The sequence below is a fragment of the Mustela erminea genome, chromosome 10, assembly GCF_009829155.1.
Source record: "Mustela erminea isolate mMusErm1 chromosome 10, mMusErm1.Pri, whole genome shotgun sequence".
Taxonomy (NCBI): Eukaryota; Metazoa; Chordata; class Mammalia; order Carnivora; family Mustelidae; genus Mustela; species Mustela erminea.
Genome location: NC_045623.1, coordinates 85,721,383 through 85,747,602, shown reverse-complemented (window position 1 = coordinate 85,747,602; position 26,220 = coordinate 85,721,383). Strand labels below are relative to the sequence as shown.

General features: G+C 49.7%; 1 protein-coding gene across 2 annotated transcripts; it reads left to right on the top strand.

The window, feature by feature from the left end:
* The first annotated feature begins 1,136 nt into the window (after positions 1 to 1,136).
* On the top strand, positions 1,137 to 24,892 carry LCK (LCK proto-oncogene, Src family tyrosine kinase). Of its 2 annotated transcripts, XM_032360910.1 has the most exons (13): positions 1,138 to 1,251; positions 15,314 to 15,423; positions 15,672 to 15,753; positions 15,945 to 16,035; positions 16,287 to 16,385; positions 16,517 to 16,620; positions 16,740 to 16,889; positions 17,183 to 17,335; positions 17,480 to 17,659; positions 20,020 to 20,096; positions 20,189 to 20,342; positions 20,426 to 20,557; positions 24,226 to 24,892. In XM_032360910.1, exons 2-13 carry the CDS (start codon positions 15,319 to 15,321, stop codon positions 24,426 to 24,428), a joined length of 1,530 nt encoding a protein of 509 aa, XP_032216801.1. In that variant the 5' UTR covers positions 1,138 to 1,251; positions 15,314 to 15,318; the 3' UTR covers positions 24,429 to 24,892. The 2 variants fall into 2 exon arrangements, with proteins under 2 accessions (XP_032216802.1, XP_032216801.1); XM_032360911.1 differs by lacking the exon at positions 17,183 to 17,335 and having other exon boundaries at positions 1,137 to 1,251.
* Positions 24,893 to 26,220: the final 1,328 nt, after the last annotated feature.

Below are 26,220 nucleotides of genomic sequence, written 5' to 3'. Positions count from 1 at the left end.
TTCCCTCTGCAGCTGAGGTACATAGAGCATCAGCTTCCCCCTCACAAACCCCAACAATGCTCTGTGGGCTCCCCTCCCCCAGCCTGCGCACTAAGTGTAAGCTCCAGCGGTGGGGACTGTGACACATTTATACTTTCCTGGGGTGGGGAGGAGGTGGGGGGTGGGGGCAGGCCCAGCTCTGGTGCCTCATAGAGCCATGCAGGGTTCCTCATAACACCGGCGACCTGGCACCCAGCCTGTGATGGCCCCACTCCGTCAGCCTGGGTCCCAGGTAAAGGGAAGATTCTTGGCCTGCTCACTGCTTGTGACAAGGTTCCTGTCTCCTGTCTCCTGTCTCTGACAGAAAGTCCTGCCAGTCAGCTGCCTGCGCCTGGGTGCCCGGGCAGGAGTGTTTGTCTGTCTCCCACCTGTTGCAGGAGATGATGGCAGGCCCGACATTTCTAGCAGGGGCTGTGGCTTGCCTCTCCTTGAATGAGAAATCTCGCCCTGATGAGTGGGTGTTACCTGTCTCCTGCCCCCAACAGGGGCTGTTACTCAGTCTTGAAGCCATAGGGTTGTCCTGCCTGCTTCCTTAAACAGCTTGCTGTCCAGCATTCTGTCTCTCAGAAGGGTGTTAGCTACCCTCTGACTCTTGCCCTGAGACGACATGACAATCGCTGGGCAGCCCTCCTAGCCTGACCTCTGACTCTACCATGGGGTGTTAAGCTCCTCCGCTGATTAGCAGAGATAGTGTTCTCTCCTCTAACTCTGGAGTGGGGTTAACTTTGCCCCCTCTAGACTGTGATGAGAGGGTCACTCCGCTTTCAGACTGTGACAGCAGTGCCACTTGCCTGCTTGCCCCTTGCCCCTTGCTCCCTGGGGTATAAAGGCTGCCCTTGAATCTCTTCTCCAGGTGCACCGTGGGGGACAGGAGGGAGGTTCCATCAAAGATCCTCTCAAAAAAAAAGATCTTTTCTTCAGCTCCAAGTGCCACCCTGAGGGTGGCCTGGAGATCTCTAGGACCCCCCCCAGGGGCTGATGAGTGGGGGGCTATGGCAGCAGGAAGCTTGGGGTGCTGGAGGCTTGTGGTTGGGTTGCTGGGGCCCAGTTGGCTGCGGAGCCCTCAGGAGGAGGCAGGAAGTCAGGGTGGGACGTGGGCGGGCTAAGACAGGCGGTGGCTACCTCAACGAAGGGAGCTGAAGCTGTGTGTGAGCTGCCAGGCTAGGCCAGGAGGACCATGTGAATGGGGCCAGGGGCTCCTGGGCTGGGCAGGTAAGGAGTCCTGGGAACAGGGGTCTAGGACTGGGGGTGTGTGCCTGACAGCGGGGGCTGCATCCAGACATGGGGCTGGGCCCCTGGGTATTCAGCAGCCCTACAGGCTGGGGGAGAGAAAAGTCTTGCTGGAGGCCAGGTGGGTGGCAGGCGGTGCAGCTGGTAAGAAGTAGCCTTACCTGCGTAGCCGTTGTCTCTCAACCCTGCCACGCTGTCTGCCACTGGTCCCTACCTCACTGGGAGCCTTTTCTGGGAGATCCCACACGTGGACTATTACATATGAAAAAGGCCTTCAGAAATCCCCAAGTCCAGGGGCGCTGCCTTCAGCTCAGATCATTATCTCAGGGTCCTGGGATCAAGCTCCACATCGGGCTCCCTGCTCAGCGGAGAGTCTGCTTCTCCCTCTCCCTCTGCTTCTGCCCTCTGTCCTAACCCCACTTGTGCTCTCTTGCTCTCTCCCGCTCTCAAATAAATACACAAATAAAACCTTTAAAAAAGAATCACGAGGTCCAGTCCCTGATCCCATGATGGATGAAACTCTGAGGCCCAGAGAGGTCGATCCCTCCCTCCCTGCAGTCACTCAGCAAGGCAGTGGCAGAGCTAGTCCCTGGGAGAAGGTGATGGTCTAAGCTTGGCCTCCCCCACCCCTATCCGTGGGGCAGGATGATGGTCAGGCTTGAGTCGGGGACCCAGGAATCCTAGTGGTTGCTGGGGCAGACCCCAGTGACAAGAATCTTCTGAGAGAGAGAGAGAGATGAGAGAGATTGAGAGAGAGAGTGATCACCCAGAACATCCGGAGGGACACGTGAGACGTGATTTTAGCCTTGGTGACCAGCGGTGCTGGAGAAGCAGAAGTGTCTTCTGTTGCAAGTGGATGGATATGGGAGGGCGTGTTTGTTATCTGGGATGGGGCCTCCAGAGCGGAAGTATCTGACCGGAGGCTGGAAAGTTGAAGAACGGAGAATGGAAAGGGCAGGGCAGAGGAAAGGCTATTTTTAACCGAGACAGGGGTGCAGTTGGCCCTGGGAGAGGGACGCCAGCACTTCCATCTGGAAAGTTGCCATTCCTGCCCCTGCCGAGTATCAGAGGAGGCCACTTGTTTCCTCTGGCTTCACCGCCCGCCCCCCACACCCCCCCAAACTGTATGTGTCAGGCCAGCTGGTCTTTCTGATCGCTGCTTCAAATCCTAGGAAGGCAGAGGCCCAGGAAGGCATAGTCAGCTAGCTGCCCACTCCTCACCTTCTTCTGAGACATCCATTTACGGGGAGGGGCATCCCCATGTGAGCCGGACTTTCCAGGTTTCCCGTATCTTACCCTACACCATTGGAGTTTTTCTTGACACGCAGTTTCCACCCAGTCAGCATGCCCCAGCCTTTCTCTTGTCCCCAGGTCCAATGCCTGCAGCCTTTTGTAGGGGCCAGAGAACACATTGACTTTCTATGTGCTTCGGGGGGGGGGGTGCTCCTCGGCCTGCACCCCTCTCCTCCAGCATGTGCTGACAGATGACTCAGAGTCCTTTGCCCTTATGGCTCAGGGACGGAGGTTCTCCTGAAAGGGTAAAGGGCCAAGTGTTGGGGCAAGAGAATGAGGCAAGGTTCTCAGGGAGCAGAGGACTTCCCTGTGGTGATCCAGAAGGCTCACAGATCTGACTGGAAGTCAACACAGTTCTGAGAAGGACAAAGGCCCATTTTGGAAAGCATCTACAACATGAGCCAAGGTCACTGTCCCTGGTTTCTGTTTCTTGGGTACCATGAAGACAGAACAAGACCAAAGGCCAGAGAGTGAATGGGTATTGTGCAGTGCAGAGAACACGGGTTTCAGGGTCAGGCTGACCCAGGTACAATTCCGGTTCTGCCATTTCCTTGAACAGTATTGACTTCACCTCCGCAGACTCCAAACTCTGTGAAGAGGCAGTCATAAATCTCTCTCTTGCAGATTGCATTTGGGGACTTGGGTTGTGCACTGGGTCATACCTGATGCATAGTAGGTCCTTAACAGAGGTTAGGCAGCCCCTCTCCTGTAAATGGTGCACCAAAGGGAAGGCTGTTCACACCCAGAATGACCCGTACTCAGCACCCTGGCCGGCCAGCATACCGCTCATCCCCTCACACTTGTGGTGTGGTTTTGCAAATGAGCTTGTTTCCTGTATATAGTGGGTGTGAGAATTCTAGGCTGAGCCACAGGGTCAGCCTTACAGGCGAGTAACACACACACACACACACACACACACACACACACACACACACCCCCATACACACATACACTATCCCAAACACCAGACTTATCATCAGAAAATGTCTGTGTGTAGGTATGGACGGAAGCAGAGACAGGGTCTACATACACAACACACACTGTATCTTACGAATCCAGAGCCTGGGGGTGTGTATGGATTCACATACATCTTCAACTTGGCCTTGAAGTCACCAACTTCAAGTCGGTGACTTCAAGACCAAGCTCAGTTCAATGAAAGCAATGCTGAGGGGAGCAGGGGGTGGGGGTGGTTTGGGGGCAGGCAGGACCAAGATACCATCAGGGGACGTGGCCTCCAAGAGCAAACTTCGATGTTGGCCTGAACGTAGCTGGTGCTTCATTTCCGATGCTTGTTCTAGGGAACACCAGTTCCGTGAGGCATCTGGAAAGAGAATGGTTCTGGGGCCAAACCAACATGGCCTCCGCTCCAGACTGGGCCATATTAATTTCCTGGTCAATGTCTCAGCTGGTTAGCACTCTGAAAATTCCCCCAGAGAACGGGCCTGATCGATTCTGTCTCATCGACATTGGCATTTCCTAAACTTCTTTGGTCACAGAAGCCTTTCTCCTGCATGACCCATTCATTGCACGCCTGCCTTTCCCGAGACAAGGCGAGGAAGGGAAGGGTAAGCTACGCAGTGACTCCTCCACAAACCGTCCTGTCTCTTGGCAGAGTTTCTGCGTTGGTGGCGGTTTGTTGTTTTTTGTTTTTCAACTACAAAATTAGCACATGACTGTCGTTAAAAATTCAAACAGTACGGAGGCATAAAAAGAAATATAAGAAACTACAGCCCCCTCCGGTCTCACTTCTGGGATGTGTTCACTGCAAACAATTTGCGAGCATCCTTCCAGATTTTCCTATGGACGGTGGCTCCAAATAGTAGGAGTTAGGAGCCCCGTGTCTGGGGGCAGAGAGACAGAGGTTCAGCTCGCCACTCCACCACTTATTTGTTTGTTATGAGGCCTCAGACAAATCACTTCACCCTGTTTGTGCCTCAGTTTTTGCATGTGTAAAATGGGGATAATAATAGCTTTTACATCATAGGATTATTATGAGAATGACATGCAAACATGCAAATAAAAGCTTAGCCCAGAACCTGGCTGCAAAGAATCCCCAAATATACACATTTGAATGCAAATAGGTTTCTATGCTACATTCTGTTCTGTAGCTTCCTTGCCATGTTTTTTGTTTTTTGGGGTTTTTTTGCTTGCCATCTTATATCCAGGATGTCTTTCCATGTCAGTACATGGAGATGGACCTCATTTTTAGTGATTTTAGCTTAACATCAACTTGGTAAATGGGCAGGGGCAGGGATTTTGCAATACTACTTCCTGACAAGTACTGCTGTTTTGTGTTCCCAGTATTGTGAGTCATAGACATTACCAGTCACTGAGCTGAAGACAGACCCATGGCCCCTGGTGAAAATGGAGGGACCTGCCAAAAGAGGTCAGGGCCGGGGGTGCCTGGGTGGCTCAGTTGTTAAGTGTCTACCTTCAGCTCAGGTCATGATCCTAGGATCCTGGGATCGAGCCCTGAATCAGGCTCTCTGCTCTCTGCTTGTCGGGAAGCCTGCTTTTTCCTCTCCCACTCCCCAGGCTTGTGTTCTGTCCCTCTCTGTCAAATAAATTAAATCTTAAAAAAATTTAAAAAGAGGTTAGGACCAAATGAACAGGAACCTCTCTGCTCAACCTCTGTGTCCCCCACCCTAGATCAGAGCCTGGCACATAGAGGTACCCATTAAATTTTTGTCAGTAGTCTGGTCAGTTAGGAAAATGGTGCCTCCTCTAACTCTCCAACAGAGGTCTAAATCCAAAGGTCCTTCCAACTCACATTGCAGCAAGTCCCAAAATACGGCCTGTGCACCTCTACCGTGGAGTGATTTTAGGCGGTAACAAATGTGAATTTACATATGACATTATGCGCTTGGTTTAATGGATCCTGATTTCTATCTCTGGCTGGTGATACTGGTTTTCCATTTAGGGTAGCGAAGTTTCCATTTTAGGTAAATGTATTAAAGGCGAAAGGGTGGTCTGTGAAAGTGCCCAAAATCACAAAGGAAAATGAAAATGATTGATAACGGCTAATGTTAATATTTAGACTGGAAAAATGTTTAAGTCTGGTGCGGGGATATGCTCACGCTAGCCTCAAATAGCAATTAGACTTGACCTTTAAACAACAGTGGGTTTGCGCTCTGACCACACGTAGTCGAAAATCCTACAACCTTTGACCGCCCAAAAACTTAACGACAGTTGACCCTTGAATAATGTGAGGGTGTAGAGGTGCCGACTACCAGCGCAGGCAAAAATCCATGTGTAACTTTGATTCCCAAAAAAGCTTTACTAATAGGGTACTGTTGACCAGAGCCTTACTGATAACGTAAATAGTTGATTAACAGATAATTTGTATATTATATGTCTTGTATACTGTATTCTTAAAGTAAGCTAGAGAAAAGAAAAGAAATGCTATTAAGAAAATTGTAAGTGGGGCGCCTGGGTGGCTCAGTGGGTTAAGCCTCTGCTTTCGGCTCAGGTCATGATTTCAGGGTCCTGGGATTGAGCCCCATATCAGGCTCTCTGCTCGGCGGGGAGCCTGCTTCCCTCTCTGTCTCTGCCTGCTTGTGATCTCTCTCTCTTTCTCTGTCAAAAGAAAGAAAGAAAGAAAGAAAGAGAGAAAGAAAGAAAGAAAGAAAGAAAGAAAGAAAGAAAGAAAGAAAGAAAGAAAGAAAGAAAGAAAATCATAAGGAGGGGGCGCCTGGGTGGCTCAGTTGGTTAGGCACCTGCCTTCGGCTCAGGTCATGATCCCAGCGTCCTGGGATTGAGTCCCGCATTGGGCTCTCTGCACGGTGGGGAGTCTGCTTCTCCCTCTCCCTCTGCTCTTCCTCCTGACTTGTTCTTTCTTTCTCTTGCCCTCTTTAAATGAATAAACTAAATCTTTTAAAAAATATTTAAACTGAAAAAAAAATCATAAGGAAGATGGAACACCTGGCTGACTCAGTCAGTAAAGCATGTGCTTCTTGATCTCAGGGTTATATAGATTTGAGCCCCATGTTAGGTACAGAGATTACTTAAAAAGAAGATCTTAGGGCGCCTGGGTGGCTCAGTGGGTTAAGCCGCTGCCTTCGGCTCAGGTCATGATCTCAGGGTCCTGGGATCGAGTCCCGCATCGGGCTCTCTGCTCAGCAGGGAGCCTGCTTCCCTCTCTCTCTCTCTGCCTGCCTCTCCGTCTACTTGTGATTTCTCTCTGTCAAATAAATAAATAAAATCTTTAAAAAAAAAAAAAAAAAAAAAAAAGAAATATTTAAAAAAAAAAAAAAAAAGAAGATCTTAAAAAAGAAAGAAAGAAAAAGAAAATCATGAGGAAGAGAAAATACATTTATAATACTCTACTGTAAAATATCCACATGTGAATGGAACCACAAGACACAAACCCATGTTGTTCAAGGGTCAACGATGTTCTCATTTATTTAGCTCTTGGCAGGTACTAAGCACATGATAAGCAGTTTATGGGATCATCTGTATCTCCCAGGTAATGCTTACAGCTGCCCTACCCGTAGGTCCCACTTTATTTATTTATTTATTTAAAATTTTATTTACTTATTTACCAGAGAGACAGAGAGAGAAGGAGAGAGCGAGCACAGCGGGGGGAGCAGGAGGCAGAGGGAGAGGGAGAAGCAGGTTCCCTGCAGGGAACCCAATGTGGGGCTCATACCCAGGACCCTGGGATCATGACCTGATCTGAAAGCAGACGCTTAACTGACTGAGCCACCCAGGCTGTCTGCGCACCCCCAGTCCCCTAGAGAGGTTTAGTAACCTGCCCTGAGGCCCTCTGCCAGTGAGTGCCTAGGGATTGACAAGGATATGGTGAACTGAGACCCCATGACTGGCAGACTCCTAGAAACTTGAATAAAGCTTCATGGCTCGCCAAACTGTAAATAAGGCTCTGTCCATCCTGATAAAACCATCATGTCACAAAATGCGCACAGAGGCACACAGGGATCGAACTCACTAAAAGGATTAGAGTTACTGGTTGGAGGGCCTCTACCCAAAATACCAGCTTTAGCATCTTTGCTCTGTAACCCACACTTCCGGCAATAATTAACTGACAATCAGTTTTATGGTTAAGACACTCAATTTTGTGAGAATAAATCTACCTTGTTTGCATTGAAGAGAAAGCTTACCTTTTTGTTTTCTATGGTTAAAAAGGCGGGGGGATTATACGTGAAAAAGGAGAGAACTCGGGAAACATCCCTCCTTTACCCATTAGAAATTATTTATCATGCCCGCCAACCCTGATTCTTGAGTACCATGATGAGGGATCTGTGTGGACCGCCTTCATAGCCAAGGCTCTTCATTGAACATATACAGCTTTGCTGACAACCAAATCTTGGCCCAAGTAAAAGGCCAAGAAAATGTTTTAAATGATTCTCGGCAGATTTTGCCACAAAGTGGCCCAGGGTACCACAGTGGTTCTGCCTCATGATAGCCTGCCTGCTCTTGGCTAAGAAACCCAGGTTCTTGGCAAGAACATGGCACACATTATGGACAGAATGTTCGATAAATGAGTAGCTTTACAGTTGAAGGGAGGAAAAGTGTTGTTGTTGTTGTTGTTTTTAAAGGGGACAAAACACATCCTAGGCCCAACTAGGCAAGAGAAAGTCTGGAGTTGATAGAAGTGAATGAGTTGGCGAGAGTTGGAACTCACGATGATATCAACGCTAAACAGGTCTGGGTTCAGATGATCCAAGGTGGGAGCTTTGGGTAGCTTGGGATTTTTGATCGGTTCTACCAAGTGAGCAAGGCCACTGCATGTGTTGGGCGCTGTGGTGAAGGGCACCTAGGGGGCTGAGGTCTAACCTTCACTCTATTCTCCGAGTTTGAAACCCCAGAGAGGGGTGGCTCTTTATAATTGGTACAAAGTGCTCTGTGGACCACGGGCAGCTCTGAATTTTACCGAGAACAGTACAGACCTTGGTCAGAGGAGGTCTAGATCTCTAACATTCTTGCTATTGACCTTGAATTCCTGAGTTGGAAGAAGAAAATGTCCTGTTTCATTCACCCCAGAATCTGCCTTCGCTGCTTATTCTGAGAACCCTGGGGATTCTCTGGATCTGTTTTTTTCTTCTTTTTCTTCCTTTTAGACAATGAAACATTTATGTATTTCTTAAAGAGACATTTATATATTTATCTGTTTGAGAGAGGGAGAGGGAGAGAGAATGAGTAGGGAGGAGGGGCAGAGGGAAAGGGAGAAGCAGACCCCCCGCTGAGTAGGGAACTCACCTTCAGGGCTCCATCCCAGGACCCTGGGATCATGACCTGAGCTGACTAAGTCAGAGGACTAACCAACTAAGCCACCCAGACACCCATGACAACGTGACATTTATAGTAAGCTTTAATTTTGATTTTCTTTTTACGGACCTCATTTGTCAACCTGGTTAGATTGTTTTGGCTACCAGTAATCTTTGTCACACTAAGACGAGAGGGATGGGACACACATTTTATATAAATAGATATATCCGTCTACGACCTCACAATTACACAGGGACAGGCACAAACTGTAAATCCCCTCATTCTGTTACACAGCCATCTGCATATACGACCTCAGACAAACTCACGGGCATGCGCACAAAAGCACGATGCTTGCTTAATCGTATGCCTTCATATATACAGACTTGCATTCACCTGTCTGGTAAATTACATTCAGAAGCATGTAGTCTGGATGGAAGGAGCATTGTCTTGGAGGAAAAGGCCTCTGTTAACAGCACAATGATCACAAAATTTTTTTTGAGGATTTTGTTTATTTATTTGAGAAAGAACGAGAGTGGAGAGATCACAGAGAGAGAGGGAGAAGCTGACTTGCTGCTGAGCCAAGAACCTGATGCCAGGCTCAATTCCAGGACCTTGAGATCATGACCTGAGCCAAAGGCAGCTTAACCAGCTGAGCCACCCAGGCGACCCATGATCAAATTTTTTTTTTAAAGATTTTATTTATTTATTTGTCAGAGAGAGAGAGAGAGCAAGAGCGAGCACAGGCAGAGTGGCAGGCAGAGTCAGAGGGAGAGGCAGGCTCCCTGCGGAGCAAGGAGCCCGATGTGGGACTCGATCCCAGGACGCTGGGATCATGACCTGAGCCAAAGGCAGCTGCTTAACCAACTGAGCCACCCAGGCGTCCCAATGATCAAATTTTTGATGAAGAGTGCTGCCCCCACCTCTCCCCACCACCACCCCCTACTCCCCCAACCCCCTGTACCCCTGCTGTCAGACCTGCCTCTCTGCCCGTTTCCTCATGACTTCTTAGGATCCTCCACTTCCTTTGGATTTCCCAGGGAGTGATGAATAGAGGAGGATACCTTGATAAAGGAGTAGGAAACTGATCTGAGTTTCACCTCTGCCTAGAGCCCTCATGTGCTCTTGGGAAATTCACATAACCTCTCTGATCCTCCAGCTTCTCCATCTTTAAAACAAAGCTGGTAAATTATACTGGTGTTTCTAAACTCTTGTCTCCCAGACTCCTTGGCCCCTTCCGCTGTTGTACTCCCCACCCTCCTGGGTCATGGATCTCATGATTTTGAAGTTTCGTCCTACTAAACTACTTTGTTTAAGTACTCACTTTCATGTTATCTAATTCAAATTTTAATCAGAGACAATCAGTATGCATTGAAGAAACAAATTATAGTTCAATTTCCTTTCAGGTTTTTTTTTTCTAAAAGATTTTATTTATTAATTTGACAGAGAGAGAGATCACAAGTAGGCAGAGAGGCAGGCAGAGGGGGGGGAAGCAGGTTTGCCGCTGAGCAGAGAGCATGATGAGGGGCTTGATCCCAGGACCCTGAGATCTTGACCTGAGCTGAAGGCAGAGGCTTAACCCACTTAACCCAGGAGCCCCATTCCTTTCAGGTTTTTAAAAAATACTGAAAAAACCTGCAGGCCTCCCATGTTATCCTGGGGCTTCCCAGGAGTATGGAGCCCTGGTAGCTGGGAACCACACACCAAAATCTTCTCTGGCATTCCTGGATCCTAGGGTGTCATGATGGCTGCCAGACCCTACGCACCACAGCTCACACTTCCGTAGAGGGCAGGATCTGCTCCTGGTATCTGGAGGGCTCCAGGAGCACACAGCCAGCCACGGAGAAAACACTAAGAGTCAGATTCCCAGAAGAGTTAGAGTTCCTTTTGGCTTAATCAAGACACAGCTTGACTTTTTCCTCATTCTTGGCCCCAGTCTTTAGGAATGTCAGGTCCTCTCTGGGAGGCACAGATTTAGTCCAAGACATAGGTCTTGTCTGCATGCTGTCCTGGACCCTGGCCGTCACCAAACTGTGATCTTCATAGGCCCATCTGAGGGTCACAAACAACAGGATGCTCACAGCCGCACCCAATAGCTCAGCTCATCTTAGACTGTTTCCAGATAGTTCTCAGTGCTTCTCTGGAGGCTTTTCTGCTCATAGTTCCTAGCCATAATAAAATTAGGTGTCAGAAAAGCCATTTGCAGGGATGCCTGGGTGGCTCAGGCAGTTAAGTGTCTGACTCTTGTTTTCGGCTCAGGTCCTGATCTCAGGGTCCTGGGATCAAGCCCATCAGGCTCTCTGCTCAGCGGGGAGCCTGCTTCCTTCTCTCTCTCTCTCTGCCTGACTCTCTGCCTACTTGTGATCTCTGTCAAATAAATAAATAAATAAAATCTTTAAAAAAAAGGATTTTATTTATTTTTTAAATTTATTTGTGTGTGAGAGAGAGAAAGAGATAGCACAAACAGGGGGAGTGGCAGGCAGAGGGAGAAACAGGCTCCCCACTGAGCAAGGAGCCCAATACAGGGCTTGATCCCAGGTCTGTGAGATCATGACATGAACCAAAATCAAGAGTCAGATGCTTATTACCCGATGGGACCACCCAGGCACCCCATGAATAAAAAAAAAAATTTTTTTTTAAGCCATTTGCATCCACAGATGAGTGTTTGAGCTGGTTTTCTCAAATGTCTTTCCCCCACACTCCAGGACTCTTTTTTTTTTTTTTAAAGATTATTTATTTATTTATTTATTTGATAGACAGAGAGCACAAGTAGTCAGAGAGGCAGGCAGAGGGAGAGGAGGAAGCAGGCTCCCTGCTGAGCAGAGAGCCCGATGTGGGGCTCGATCCCAGGACCCTGGGGTCATGACCTGAGCCAAAGGCAAAGGCCTCAACCCACTAAGCCACCCAGGTGCCCCACACACTCCAGGACTCTTAGCAGTAGAGGGGAGAGTGAATGTGTACCCTTTTCCTTGAAAGTCTCTTAATTTGGCTTAAAATTCCATGTATTCCATTCCTTGCATTTTCCTCTATAATAGATCTGTGTTTGTTTAACTATGTGACTAAGGTCAGATGACACTCATGTTCTAGGAAGATGTACACCCATGACTTCTGGTACCCATGATGGGTTCTCAGTATCTCAGTTTAAGAAACATGAATTAATTTCTTTCTTTCTTTCTTTTTTAAGAAACATGAATTTCTAATAAGGAGGATTATTTATTTATTTATTTATTTATTAAGATTTTATTTATTTATTTGACAGAGAGAAATCACAAGTAGATGGAGAGGCAGGCAGAGAGAGAGAGAGGGAAGCAGGCTCTCCGCTGAGCAGAGAGCCCGATGCGGGACTCGATCCCAGGACTCTGAGATCATGACCTGAGCCGAAGGCAGCGGCTTAACCCACTGAGCCACCCAGGCGCCCAAGGAGGATTATTTATTGATTCCATTCTCCCACCCTCCAAAGTAGGTGCTGGGAGGGGCAGAATGAGCAGTGCTGAAGTCTTTCTAAGCTCTAAACTAAGCTAACATTTGTGTAAGCTTATGAGAAAGGGGTGACAGTCCTTACTGAACAAGAAAGGAAAGTGAAGCTTGGGAAGAACAGTTTCAGCAAAGTCATACAGTAAACGTCAGAACCGGGGTTTGAACTTAGGTCTCTCTGACTCTGAGGCCTGTCCTTGAGTCTTTTTTTTTTTTTTTAAAGATTTTATTTATTTATTTGTCAGAGAGAGAAAGAGAGAGCACAGGCAGGCAGCGTGGTAGCAGAGGCAGAAGGAGAAGCAGGCTCCCTGCCAAGCAAGGAGCCTGATACGGGACTCGATTGCAGGACACTGGGATCATGACCTGAGCAGAAGGCAGTCGCTTAACCAACTGAGCCACCCAGGCGTCCCTCTTTTTTCCTTTTTGAATTGAGATGTAATTGACATGTGTCCTTCAGTCTTGCAAACCCCACAATCCCCAGTATTTCCTACTTCCACTCGGTCCCAGCATGGATCAGCATCTCTAGCTTTGTTCTGTCCCAAATAGGTTGTGTGAATTTAATCTTTTTAAAAGATTTATTTATTTATTTTTAGGGAGAGTGTGCCTGAGCCAGAGGAGAAGCAGAGGGAGAGAGAGAGAGTATGCTAAGCAGACTCCCCACTGAGTTCAGAAACCGATGTTGGGGGTGGGGGTGGGCTCTATCTCACAACTCTGAGACCTGAGCAGAAACGAACAGTCAGATGCTCAACCACCGGAGCCACCCAGGTGTCAACTGTGAGCTTAATATTTTTTAAAGATTTATTTATTTGAGGGGGTGGGAGGGGACAAGGGAGAGGGAGAGAGAAACTCAAGCAGTCTCTGAGCTGAGTGGGGAGCCCCACAACCCCAAGATCAGACCTGAGCTGAAACCAAGAGTTGGACACACAACCAATTGTACCATTCAGATGTCCCTGCATGAGTTAGTTTTAAGCAGGTCTTTTGGGGCTTCTATTTGCTCCTCTAAAATCAGAAGTTAGACTTGGTGATGTCTTTCTCTCTTTTCTTTTTCTTTTTTTTTTTTTTTAAGTAGCCTCTCCTCCCTTTTAAAAGATTTTATTTATTTATTTGACAGAGAGAGACACAGGGAGAGAGGGAACACAAGCAGGGGGAGTGGGAGAGGGAGAAGCAGGCTTCCCATCGAGTAGGGAGCCCGATGCTGGGGCTTGATCCCAGGACCCTGGGATCATGACCTGAGCAGAAGACAGATGCTTAACGACTGAGCCACCCAGGCGCCCAGACTTGGTGACCTCTAAGACCCTGGTAGATGGGAGCCTCTTTGTATGAACCCTCCACATACCAACATTTATTAATGACAAGTAGTTCTGGGTGCTGGGGTATTCAGGCAAATAACCCATAGCTTCTGCTCTGAATGAGCCCCCCATCTCATCAAGGGGAGGGAAAGACAGTGGGACTGACCCATAAATCCATCTAGTCATGGCATTCAGTGCTGACAACTGTGTCTGAGTAGAGTGTTGACAGAGCAGGGTATTGGGACGGCTTCACCGGGGAGGTGATATTTGAGCTGAGCCTTAAAGGTTCAATTAGTTCAGTAGGTGGACAAGAAAGCATTCATGGTAGGGGAGTCACATGTGCAAAGGCATGGAGTAAGAAAATAGTATGAAGTGTTTGGGAAAGGCAGAGGTAGCTCAGAATGAAGGGGTGTATGTGTGTGTGTGTGTATAGGATAGTGTGGAGGTGGATTTGATCTTGATATTAAAACGTCATAGGGGAGCACCTAGATGGCTCCATCAGTTAAGTGTCCGGCTCTCATTTTGGCTCTAGTGGTGATCTCAAGGTCGTGGCATTGAACCCTCTTGGGCTCTGAGCTTGGCACAGAGATCTACTTGGGATTCTCTCTCTCTCCCCCTCTCTCTCTCTGCCACTTGTGCATGAGAGAGCACGAGTGGGGGTGGAGGGGCAGAGGGAGAAGCAGACTCCTCACAGAGCAGAGAGTCCAACGGGGGTTTGACCCCAGGACCCTGAGATTGTGACCTGAGCCGAAGGCAGACGCTTAACCACGGAGCCACCCAGGTGCCCCAGCAAGTTTTTTAAAGGGTCATGGGGTGCCGGAGTGGTTCTGTCGGTTAAGCATCCGACTCGATCTTGGCTCAGGTCTTGATCGCAAAATTGTGAGTTTGAGCCCCGAGTGGAGCCTACTTAAAAAAAGAGGTCTTGAATGGTAAGTTGAGTTTTATCTGAGGACTAGTGCTTTCTAAGCGGTTCTGAGGAGCAGCCCTAGGGAAGGGGGTTTCTCAGGCCTCCTAGGGGCTTCACAATGACCTCTCCACTCTGTTTCAGGCAGAACAGCCCCATGTTTACTTGCTTTATCTATTAGGTTCTGCTTGATTTCCAACTGACAAAAAGTTTCCATTGCTTAAGCAAAAAAACAAAAAAGTTATGGCCAATAGCAACACTGAAGGTTTTTCTGCTGGTGAGAATCAGAATCCTCTAAAGGAGATTTGCTCTGGGAAAAGTTGGGGCCTGACCTCTGACATTAGAGAGCAGGGCCCTCTTATTCAGCTTCCTTGGCCAGAGAGGGGAGTTGTAATTAGGAGGTGGGGCACACACACCTCTTTGGTAGGGAAGGAACAAAATTTAGGGCTCCCCCAGGGCCTGGGGAAGTGTTGTGTGATCTTTAGTAGGTAGTCCTCCAACATGGGGGATGGGAGGAAAGAGAGGGTTGGTGAAGAGGCAGGAAGTGGGCAACTAGGCTAACAAAGGTATCTGTGGCGGTTTGCCCATTCCAGGTGGGAGGGCGGGGCCTAGGGCTCAGTGGGGGCCCATGTGTGACTCTACTTGTGGCCAGGGGGTCTCAGAGTGAGCACCAGTAGGGAGCTCCTCACCAGACCAGCTGGACCCATTTCAGCTTTTCTATGGCTGGTGGATGGTGGATGGGGGATGGGGGCCTGACAATCTCAGGTACTTCTGGAAATTCCCAGGGCAAGGCCCTAGGATGTGTGATGTTGGGGAAGTAGATTTTGGGGGAGCCCCTTCAGCCCCCTCTCCATTGCCCCAGGGACCATGGGCTGTAGCTGCAGCTCAAACTCTGAAGAAGACTGGATGGAAAACATCGATGTATGTGAGAACTGCCATTACCCCATAGTCCCACTGGATGGCAAGGCCACGGTAAGAGGCAAGACGGGGAACTTGGTGAGGGAGTCGGGTGGAGTATACAAGTCAGGAGAAGGAAATGGACCACCACCGAAATAACAGAGTGGCCCTTTCCCCTTGGAAAACAGAAGGGAAAGGAGGTCCAGATGCAGAGATAAGACCCAGCCAAGCTGGAGAAGCAGAAACGGGGCAGTGGGGAGAGGAGCCAGGATTGGACTCAGTCTCTCACTCTCTGACCCCACTTTCACCCCCTCACCCCACAGCTGCCCATCCGCAATGGCTCTGAGGTGCGGGATCCACTGGTCATCTATGAAGGCTCCAACCCCCCAGCCTCACCATTGCAAGGTGACCTCACAATCAGCAGGGCCTGAAAGTTAAGGGGCCTGGATCCTGGGCTGTTGGCCTCCATCTCCCATTCACTCTCTGCCCTGTCTTGCCTCTCTTGCCTCTGTCTTCTCCGCTGCCCTGTAATTCCTGAATTCTGTGTTCTCAGCCTAATCCAGGTAGGTTCTCCCTGATGCCCTCTGTCTTTCCAGACAACCTGGTTATCGCTCTGCACAGCTACGAGCCCTCTCACGATGGAGACTTGGGCTTCGAGAAGGGTGAACAGCTCCGTATCCTGGAGCGGTGAGTGCCCCCTCCTCGCCACCCATCCTTGCCCTACCAGAGCATGGGAGGGAGCAGGGATTCCCCCCCCCCCCGCACCCCTGCCCCGTATCGCGGTCCCCGACGGGCTTGCAGCGGCCGCCCTTAGGACAAAATGGGAGGCTCTAAGGTGCTGGGCTAGAGGGTGGGGTGGCAGGGTGTAACGGGGGCTCTGAAGGTTTCCAGCCCAATCCAAGGCCAAGGAGACCCCACCGACTGGCTCTGTCGCACAGGAACGGCGAATGGTGGAAGGCACAGTCCCTGACCACCGGCCAGGAAGGTTTCATTCCCTTCAACTTCGTGGCCAAAGCGAATAGCCTGGAGCCCGAACCGTGAGTAGGGACGCCCCGTGACGAAGGGTGGGTACAAAGGCGGGGTGCTAGGGCTGGTGGCGAGTGCTTGAGGGCGACGGAGGCGGAACTGACCAGCAACAGACGACGGCCTTCCCTTGTGCCTTGCGCAGCTGGTTCTTCAAGAACCTGAGCCGCAAGGACGCTGAGCGACAGCTCCTGGCGCCCGGGAACACGCACGGCTCCTTCCTGATCCGGGAGAGCGAGAGCACCGCGGGTGAGCGGCTGGGCGGGGCCGTGGGCGGGGCCGCAGCTCGGAGGCCTGACCCTCGAGATCCCGGGGAAGCGGGGCGCGGGGAAGAGGATTTGCTTGAGTTCACCCACTCTTTCATCTAGGATCGTTTTCACTGTCCGTGCGGGACTTCGACCAGAACCAGGGAGAGGTGGTGAAACATTACAAAATCCGTAACCTGGACCAAGGCGGCTTCTACATCTCGCCCCGCATCACTTTTCCTGGCCTGCACGAGCTGGTCCGCCATTACACCAGTGAGCCCTAGCAGGAGCCCCTCAGACGTGCGCGCGGGGCTCCTTCACCTGTGCCCTACCAGCCTGCCTCCCCTAAGTCCCTCTCAGGGGTACCCTCCACCCATCTCAGTATGCTCCTTCATTCCCCGCAGTGGGCGAGGTGCGGTATCCGACAGCCCAGGTGTAGGGTGACAGCCCCACACCTCCCCCGCCAGTCCATTTCCCCTGGACGGGGACTTGGCCCGGCGGGGACTCAGTGGGGACACCAGAATCCGCCGTATTCACGGCCCTAATCCTCTCCCTTGTGCTCGCAGATGCTTCGGACGGGCTGTGCACGCGGTTGAGTCGCCCCTGCCAGACCCAGAAGCCCCAGAAGCCTTGGTGGGAGGACGAGTGGGAGGTTCCCAGGGAGACGCTGAAGCTGGTGGAGCGGCTGGGGGCTGGCCAGTTCGGGGAAGTGTGGATGGGTGAGTGAGGCCCTCTGCGACTGCAGGAAGGGGGAGAGGAGAGGCGTCCGCTGAGGCCGCGAGAGTCCCGAGACGGCGTCCCGGCAGCTACCTGGCTCCGGGTGCTCGCGCTCCCAGTGATTCCCCGATCCCTCCGCGCCCCAGGGTACTACAACGGGCACACAAAGGTGGCAGTCAAGAGCCTGAAGCAGGGAAGCATGTCCCCCGACGCCTTCTTGGCCGAGGCCAACCTCATGAAGCAGCTGCAACACCAGAGACTGGTCCGGCTCTACGCGGTGGTCACCCAGGAGCCCATCTACATCATCACGGAATACATGGAGAACGGTGGGTGCCGCCACTACGATAGGCCGCTGGGGGGCGCTGCCACCCCTCCCCCGCCCCTGATAGGAGATGAAGGAGATCTGCCTTTTCGCTCCGCTCAGAGTTTCTAGTTTTCCTGGGAACCTAAAGACTCACCACCAGGGACAGGAAGAGGGTGTGATGTTCGAGCCTGTCTGGGAGTCCAGCCTAAGGTGGCAGGCTCCGAAAGAGCTTTCACTTCTCATTTTCCCTGGCCTTTTTCAAAGGCTTAAGATCAAGATCTCGGGATTCGTGTGTGTGTGTGTTTAAGATTTTATTTACTTATTTGGCAGAGAGTAGAAGCAGGGGAAGAGACAGAAGCAGGTTCCCCACCCAGCAGGGAGCCGGGGGCTGGCTTGATCCCAGGACCCTAGGATCCTGACCTGGGCTGAAAGCAGATGTTTAACCCATGAGCCATCCAGGTGCCCCTTCCCCGCCAACCCCCGGGATGCTTGATTTCAAATGTGTGGGTCTCCAGCCTTATTTCTCTTTTCCTTTTGACCCTGACCCTTGAGAGGGCAGATCTGCCTCAAATCTCTCTTTTTCAGGTCTAAGTGAGCCTCTTGTCCTCCCTTGGACTGATTGAGAGCACCCAGGAAGGTGGATAGAAGTTTCTAGCCCACCCCCCCCCCAAAAGATTTTAGGTCCAGCTTTGTCATCAATTTGCTGTGACAGGCCAAGTCCTTGTCCCATCTCTGGTGCTCATTTTCCCCAAGTTTAACATCAGAAATCTGAACGGGCTCACCCAGAAATAATTTAGAGTAGTCATTATGAGCTCTAGAATCTGACTGCCTATGTTAGAATCTTGCCTTCACGATTGTGTGGCCTTCACAGCTCTCTGCTGTGGCGTCCTCATCTGTAATATGGTGATAATAATTCTATAGTAACTTTCTCATGGGGACTTTGTGAGGATGACAGAGTCAGTGTACACAGAGGTGTTAGAATAGTGTCTGCAGTATATTTACTGCTTAGCAAGTTTGTTGTTATCTGACTCTGATTCTTTGGGAGTTTAAGAGCTGTCCCTCTTCCAGGAAGGGAAAAAGGCTCCTAATTGGCTATTAGATTCTGGAAGTAGCAAATAGGTTTTACCATGTGGACCAAGTTCAAGTGGTAGCTGCTTGGAGTGCTGTGTTGAGCAGGATTCTGAGGCTCACTGGAAATGAGTGTTGGGATTGATTAGCAGCATCTACCATGGATTTGATGCGGGAGTGGCAGTACATGCCCATGTATTTGCTGTGTCTGGGGGAGCCTTTTATCTTTGGTGACTAATTCAGCCCTCGTAGTAGGGACATTTAGATTGTTGCCACCTTTACACAGGGTTTTAATCTCTTGAGAAGTCACTAGCTCTGTTCCAGCAACTCTCATCCCTGGTCTTCTCCTAGTTACCCTCTGCTTCCAGATGTGGTCCCTCAGCCCCCCAGGCAGCTCTTACTATGCTCCATTCAATATTTTTGGCACACATTTATCACTGCTTATTTTGGGAGGAACACCAAGAGAATGGATGGACAAAACAAGGCTCCTGCTTTCAGAGGAACTGCATTTTAGTTATGTGGCACAAACTCTAGGAAAACCAGTTTTGCCATAGGAGAGTTCCAGCACGTCATGGGAATGTAGATGATGATGCAATTTATTAGGCCTGGTAGGATCTAGAGAGGCTTCCTAGAGGAATAGTCTAGCTGGGCCATGAGGGAAAAGTAGAATTTTTAGAAGGCAGAGATGGGAACAAAGAGACTTTGGGGTGAGACCCCAGTGGTCTATATGAAAAATTTCAAAATTATCTAGGATGGGTGAAGTGAAAGAAGCAGGAATGGGGTAAAGACGAAACTACAGTATGGACTGTGCTGGAATTTGGACACCCGGCTAAGGAGTTTGGATTTTACCCCATTGGTGACAAGAAGTTTACCGACTTTTCCAAGCATGTTCCATCCTAGTCCCCGGGAAAAGCCTTCATATATCCTGGGTATCTTCACCCTGAACGCACACTTCTCCATTCTCACCCCTTACTCTTCTTTCCACGTGTCAGACACTGCTTCTAGATAGCCAGTTAGAGGAGAAGGCTCTGGGAGCTTTCTTTCTTTCTTTTTTTTAATAACAAATTTTCCTTTTTTTAAAAGATTTTATTTGACAGAGAGAGAGAGCACAAGTAGGCAGAGCAGTAGACAGAGGGAAAGGTAGAAACAGGCTCCCCACTGAGCAGAGAGCCCGATGTAGGGCTCAATCCCAGGACCCTGGGATCCTGACCTGAGCTGAAGGCAGACGTTTAACTGACTGAGCCATCCAGGCGACCTGTCTGGGGGCTATCTGCTGGGACATCTTGAGTCAGCAACTTTTGCTTCTGCTCACAGGGAGCCTGGTAGATTTCCTCAAGACCCCCCCAGGCATCAAGCTGACCATCAACAAACTCCTGGACATGGCAGCCCAAGTAAGGAGACTGGGGAGGGGCTGGGCAGGTGCACAGCCCAGTGAGGTAAGGATGGTCAGCCCAGGGCTGCTGACCTCCTACCTGGTCTTCAGATTGCAGAGGGCATGGCATTCATTGAAGAGCGGAATTATATCCACCGTGACCTGAGGGCTGCCAACATCCTCGTTTCTGACACCCTGAGCTGCAAGATTGCAGACTTTGGCCTAGCACGCCTCATTGTGGACAACGAGTACACAGCCAGGGAGGGTAGGTGTGGGATATAAGGGAATTCTGGGGCCTGTAGGGTCTGACCAAGCAGACCCAGGTGACCTCTCTCTGCCCCTCTCCAGGAGCCAAGTTTCCCATTAAGTGGACAGCACCGGAAGCCATTAACTATGGGACATTCACCATCAAGTCGGATGTGTGGTCTTTTGGGATCCTGCTGACGGAGATTGTCACCCATGGCCGCATTCCTTACCCAGGTCAGGGCCAAGGGTCGGAACTGAAAGGGTGGTAGGGAAGAATAGCCCATGCATGTCTGTCCACTCACTTCATCTGTCCCTGGTTCAGATTCTGAATCTTCCTAGCTGCTTTTCCTGTTTCACTCAGGACTCCAGAATCCCCAGTCAGGTGCCACATCTCCTAGGGCTGGCTTCTGTGTCTGTCTCGATCTCTCTCCTCCTTCAATAATCCCAGCTCTCAAGTTCTGACACAGGCAGCCTAGGGTGGTAGAAGAGGATCTGACTTGGGAAGGAAAAGGCCTGCCTTTACTACCAGGTCTGCCACTGATGCTAACTTTTTGTTTGGGTTTGATCAGATCATTCTTTTTTTTTTTTTTTAAAGATTTTATTTATTTATTTGACAGACAGAGATCACAGGTAGGCAGAGAGGCAGGCAGAGAGAAAGAGGAAGGGAAGTAGGCTCCCTGCTGAGCAGAGAGCCCAATGTGATGCGGGGCTTGATCCCAGGAGCCTGGGATCATGGCCTGAGCTGAAGGCAGATGGTTTAACCCACTGAGCCACCCAGATGCCCCCAGTCAGATCATTCTTTCTTTCCCCACCTGTAAATTATGAGGTTAGAACAGTATCTGGCCCATACTAAGCACTCAAGAGTGTTAGGTTTTATTTTTTAAAAGATTTATTTATTTATTTGAGAGAGCAAGAGTGCAGGGGGAGGGGCAAGGGAGAGGGGGAATCTCAAACAGACTCCTCACTGAACACGGAGCCAACATGGGGTTTGATCTCATAACCCTGAGATCAAGACCTGAGCAAGTCAGACACTTAGCCGACTGAGCCACCCAGGAGCCCCTAGATTTTATTATTAATCATCACTTTGGGCAAGTGACTTCACCTCTCTGAGCCTCAGTTTCCTGATATGAACAAAAGAGACTATTTGTGAAAGAGCTTGACTCCCAGCAGGTGCTCACTAAGCAGTGACTTCCCTGCCTTCTGGAACTTTCCACATAACAAATGAGAGAGATATATAAATGACTAATTCCTACCCTCTTCCATCCCTTCCTCTAGCCTCTGGACACAGTCCTTTACCCCCGAATTCAGCTAAGACAGATGGAATTTTTTGAAAGGAACTTGCTAGGAAGTTCTGAGGAAAGGAAATGGAACACAAAGACAGGGGAGAGAGGTCACAGAGCACAATGGCCAGAAATGCAGAAGTTTCCCACACCCCCAGAGCACTATGTACAGAATTTTGCTCCTAGAAAGGTAAAGGCACCTTAGAATCAGGTGAGAGCCTGAAGGACTTCTCTTCCCAGGACTGGCCCTATCAGAGTCCAAGGGCAGCATGGGGGCAAGAACCACACTCCACTCATCCAGCCAAGTGTCCTTACAGCTTCTCCACTGTGCCCACAGAGGTGAACCCACAGAGAATTTCTCTGTTAGAAGAAAAAAGAAAAGCAGGGGCTCCTGGGTGGCTCAGTGGGTTAAGCCTCTGCTTTCAGCTCAGGTCATGGTCTCAGGGTCCCGAGATTGAGCCCCGCATCGGGCTCTCTGCTCAGCACAGAGCCTGCTTCCCCCTCACTTTCTGTCTGCCTCTCTGCCTACTTGTGATCTCTCTCTCTCTGTGTCAAATAAATAAAAATCTTTTTTTTTATTTAAAGATTTTTAAAAATTTATTCATTTGACAGACAGAGATCACAAGTAGGCGGAGAGGCAGGCAGAGAGAGGGGGGAAGCAGGTTCCCCGCTGAGCAGAGAGCCTGATGCAGGGCTCTATCCCAGGACCCTGAGATCATGACCTGAGCCGAAGGCAGAGACTTTAACCCACTGAGCCACCCAGGCACCCCAATGAATAAAAATCTTAAAAAAAAAAAAAAAAAGAAGAAGAAGAAGAAGAAGAATAAAAAAACGTGGGGCTCCTGGCTGGCTCAGTCAGTATAGCATGCAGGTTTTTTTTTTTTTTTTTTTTTTTAAGATTTTATTTATTTATTTGACAGAGAGAGATCACAAGTAGATGGAGAGGCAGGCAGAGAGAGAGAGAGAGAAGCAGGCTCCCTGCTGAGCAGAGAGCCCGATGCAGGACTCAATCCCAGGACCCTGAGATCATGACCTGAACGGAAGGCAGTGGCTTAACCCACTGAGCCACCCAGGCACCCTAGCATGCAGTTCTTGATCTTGGGCTAATGAGTTCAAGACCCACACTGGACATGAAACCTACTTAAAAACAAACCAACAGGGACACCTGGCTTTTTCTTTTTCAAGAGAAGCCAAACCTTGGAATTTTTTTTTTTTTAAAGACTTTATTTAGGGACACCTGGGTGGCTCAGCTGGTTAAGCGGCTGCCTTCGGCTCAGGTCATGATCCCAGCGTCCTGGGATCGAGTCCCACATCGGGCTCCTTGCTCAGCAGGGAGACTGCTTCTCCCTCTGCCTCTGACTGCCACTCTGTCTGCCTGTGCTCACTCTCACTCCTCTCTCTCTCTGTGACAAATAAATAAATAAAATCTTAAAAAAAAAAGATTTTATTTATTTATTTGTCAGAGAGATCACAAGTAAGCAGAGAGGCAGGCAGAGAGAGAGAGAGAGAGGTGGAAGCAGTCTCCCTGCCGAGCAGAGAGCCTGATGCGGGGCTCGATCCCAGGACCGTGAGATCATGACCTGAGCCGAAGGCAGAGGCTTAACCCACTGAGCCACCCAGGCGCCCCAAACTTGGAATTTTAAGAAAATTTCCTATATCCAAATATTGATGATTGATTCAAATTGTTTAAAAACACAGTAAGGTGCCTGGTTGGCTCAGTTGTTTAAGCATCCAACTTTTGATCTCAGCTCAGGTCTTGATCTCAGGGTCTTGAGTTCAAGTCCCGCATTGGACTCTAACTGGGTGTGGAGCCTACTTAAAAAAATAAATAAAATAAGTAATAATAAATAAATATAAATAAATAAAAATAAAAACCCAATAGGCGTCAAACCAAAGTAGGTCTATGGGCTATTTAGACTGGGTGCAGACTATGGGTTTGCATCCTTGACTCTAGCCATGGCGTTTAGTTCCCTGGTCTATGTCCTCTGATTTCCTGAATTTCCTAGTTTTAAGGGACATGGCCCTCAAATTATTTAATCTGGTTCCTAGAGGCATCTGGTGAATCTACCTTATGCCGGGTCTGCTTTGCTGGTCTCCAGGGCCCACCTGGCATCTCATGTGCCTGTTCCCCAAACCAGACAAGCCTCACCCCTGTGCCGTCTGTAGGCTCCTGTCCTTCCCTGGGGCCTGACCACCCCATATTCCACCACCAAATCATAATAATCACAGATATTCTTCTTGTAGCATCTCCTCTCCAGGCCCTATACTTGCTGTTTTACAAGCACTGTCTCCTTCAATTTTCATAACAGCTGTATGAGGTAGGAGCTACTCTTAGGTCCATTTCCCAGATGAGGAAACTGAGGCCCAAAGAGGGGAGATGGCTCACCCACTGCCTCACAGTCATCACATACGTGTTATTAAGTGCTTAAGCCACAGCTGGCACTCCAAGTGGCCTGGCTGATGCATGGCTGGTACCCGAAGTACAAGGCCTTAGTATTGATGCCCACCGAGATTCTTTCAGATCGGTGCTCACACCGTGCCAATTAAATATTCTGAAAGTCACCCCTGCCGTGGAGGTCGGAAGCCTGGAGCCTTGATATCATCTCTCCCATTAATCTCTAGGGATGACCAATCCTGAGGTGATTCAGAACCTAGAGCGAGGCTACCGTATGGTGCGACCTGACAACTGTCCCGAGGAGCTGTACCACCTCATGATGCTTTGCTGGAAGGAGCGCCCAGAGGACCGGCCCACCTTTGACTACCTGCGCAGTGTGCTGGAGGACTTCTTCACGGCCACAGAGGGCCAGTACCAGCCTCAGCCCTGACACACCTAGCGGGCCGGGCCCAGAGCCCTCCCTCCATCTAGCCCACCTGGCTGGGGGAGATGCAGTTCTTGTGTCATACTCGTCATACCCGTGTCGCCTATGCACCTACGGACTCTGCGTGTGAATCCCGCCCACGCGTGGCAGGGCCACTTCCTGTTGTCTTATACAGGCTTCTGTAGCTGTGTGGGTTCTGCGCAGGTGTCTTGTACATGTGTGGCATGGGTATATTATGTCTTGGGCACCTGTTCAAGTTGTCCCTTTGTGGGTCCTTCTACTTCCCGAGGCGACCAGAGAGAAGAGGGACGCCTGTGATTGACACTGGCTTCTGCCCACCCCCTTTTCCTTACCCCTCCCATCAAGAAGCTTCTTGAAGGCTGGGACCTTATCTGATAGCTCTGTGTGCTCTCCTTGGAGCCTGGCACACCTTAGGAGCTCAATAAATGACTCTCTGTTGATGAAGATTACATATCTCTCAGCTCCCCATTCACTCCCATCTACACTTCCTTGGGAGGGTGAAGTGGGGGTTCAGAAGATGGAAAATAAGTCACCCTGAATTGGGGTGAAAGATGGGATGAGGGGATGTCTGAACTTTTTCCATCTCTGCTGATTTGGGGGGCCAAGAGGAAGTTCCTACACGTTGCTGGATGGGCTCTGTGAACTCCTTCAAACTCCCACCCCAAAGGATTAAGGGTGACCCCTATGTAGAGCCTTGTGGGGAGTGGGTGTGTCCCAGGACACCCTCCCCTCCCATTACTTAAGGGTAATACCACTTTTTACAGCTACTGATTCTGGGGCTGTTTGTACTCAGATATGTTTTATTTTGTTTAGATCTTACTTATTTGACAGAGATCACAAGTAGAGAGAGGGAGAGAAGCAGGCTCCCTGCTGAGCAGAGAGCCCAAGGTGGGGCTCTATAGCAGGACCCTGAGATCGTGACTGGAGTCGAAGGCAGAGGCTTAACCCACTGAGCCACCCAGGCGCCTGGAATCTTTTTTTTTTTTTTTTTTTAAGACTTTGTTTATTTGTTTGACAGAATGGGAGCACAGGCAAGGGAAGCAGCTGGCAGAGGAAGAAGCAGGCTTCCTGCTGAGCAGGGAGCTCAGTCCCAGGACTTTGGGATCATCACCTGAGTTACAGACAGACCCTTAACCACCTGAGCCACCCAGGCAACCCTTCAGATATATTTGGATTCACTTTCAAGACTTTTTTTTTTTAATTCTATTCATTTATTTGACAGTGACACAGTGAGAGCGAGAACACAAGCAGGGGGAGTGGGAGAGGGAGAAGCAGGCTTCCTGCTGAGCAGGGAGCCTGATTGGGGCTCGATACCAGGATCATGGGATCATGACCCGAGCTGACGGCAGATGCCCAACGACTGAGCCACCTAGGTGCTCCCCTTCACGATGTTTTTAAAGATTTTATTTTATTTTTTTAAAAAGATTTTATTTATTTATTTGACAGAGAGAGAGAGATCACAAGTAGGCAGAGAGACAGGCAGAGAGAGAGGGGGAAGCAGGCTCCCTGCTGAGCAGAGAGCCTGATGCAGGGCTTATTCCTGGGACCCTGAGATCATGACCTGAGCTGAAGGCAGAGGCTTAACCCACTGAGCCACCCAGGTGTCCCAAAGATTTTATTTTTAAATGGTCTCTACACCCCACATGGGGCTGGAACTCACAACCCTGAGGTCAAGAGTCACCCAGTCTACTGACTGAGACAGCCGGGCACTACCCCCCACCCCAAGATGTTTTTAAACATTGAATTAATTCACTCATTTGGCAAATATTTACTTATT

Excerpts from the sequence above, each read along its gene's own strand:
- LCK (XM_032360910.1), top strand. The coding sequence starts at position 15,319 with ATGGGCTGTAGCTGCAGCTCAAACTCTGAAGAAGACTGGATGGAAAAC. Across the intron at positions 15,754-15,944 it reads CCCAGCCTCACCATTGCAAG|ACAACCTGGTTATCGCTCTG; the intron begins GTGACCTCACAA and ends CTGTCTTTCCAG. Across the intron at positions 20,343-20,425 it reads CGAGTACACAGCCAGGGAGG|GAGCCAAGTTTCCCATTAAG; the intron begins GTAGGTGTGGGA and ends GCCCCTCTCCAG.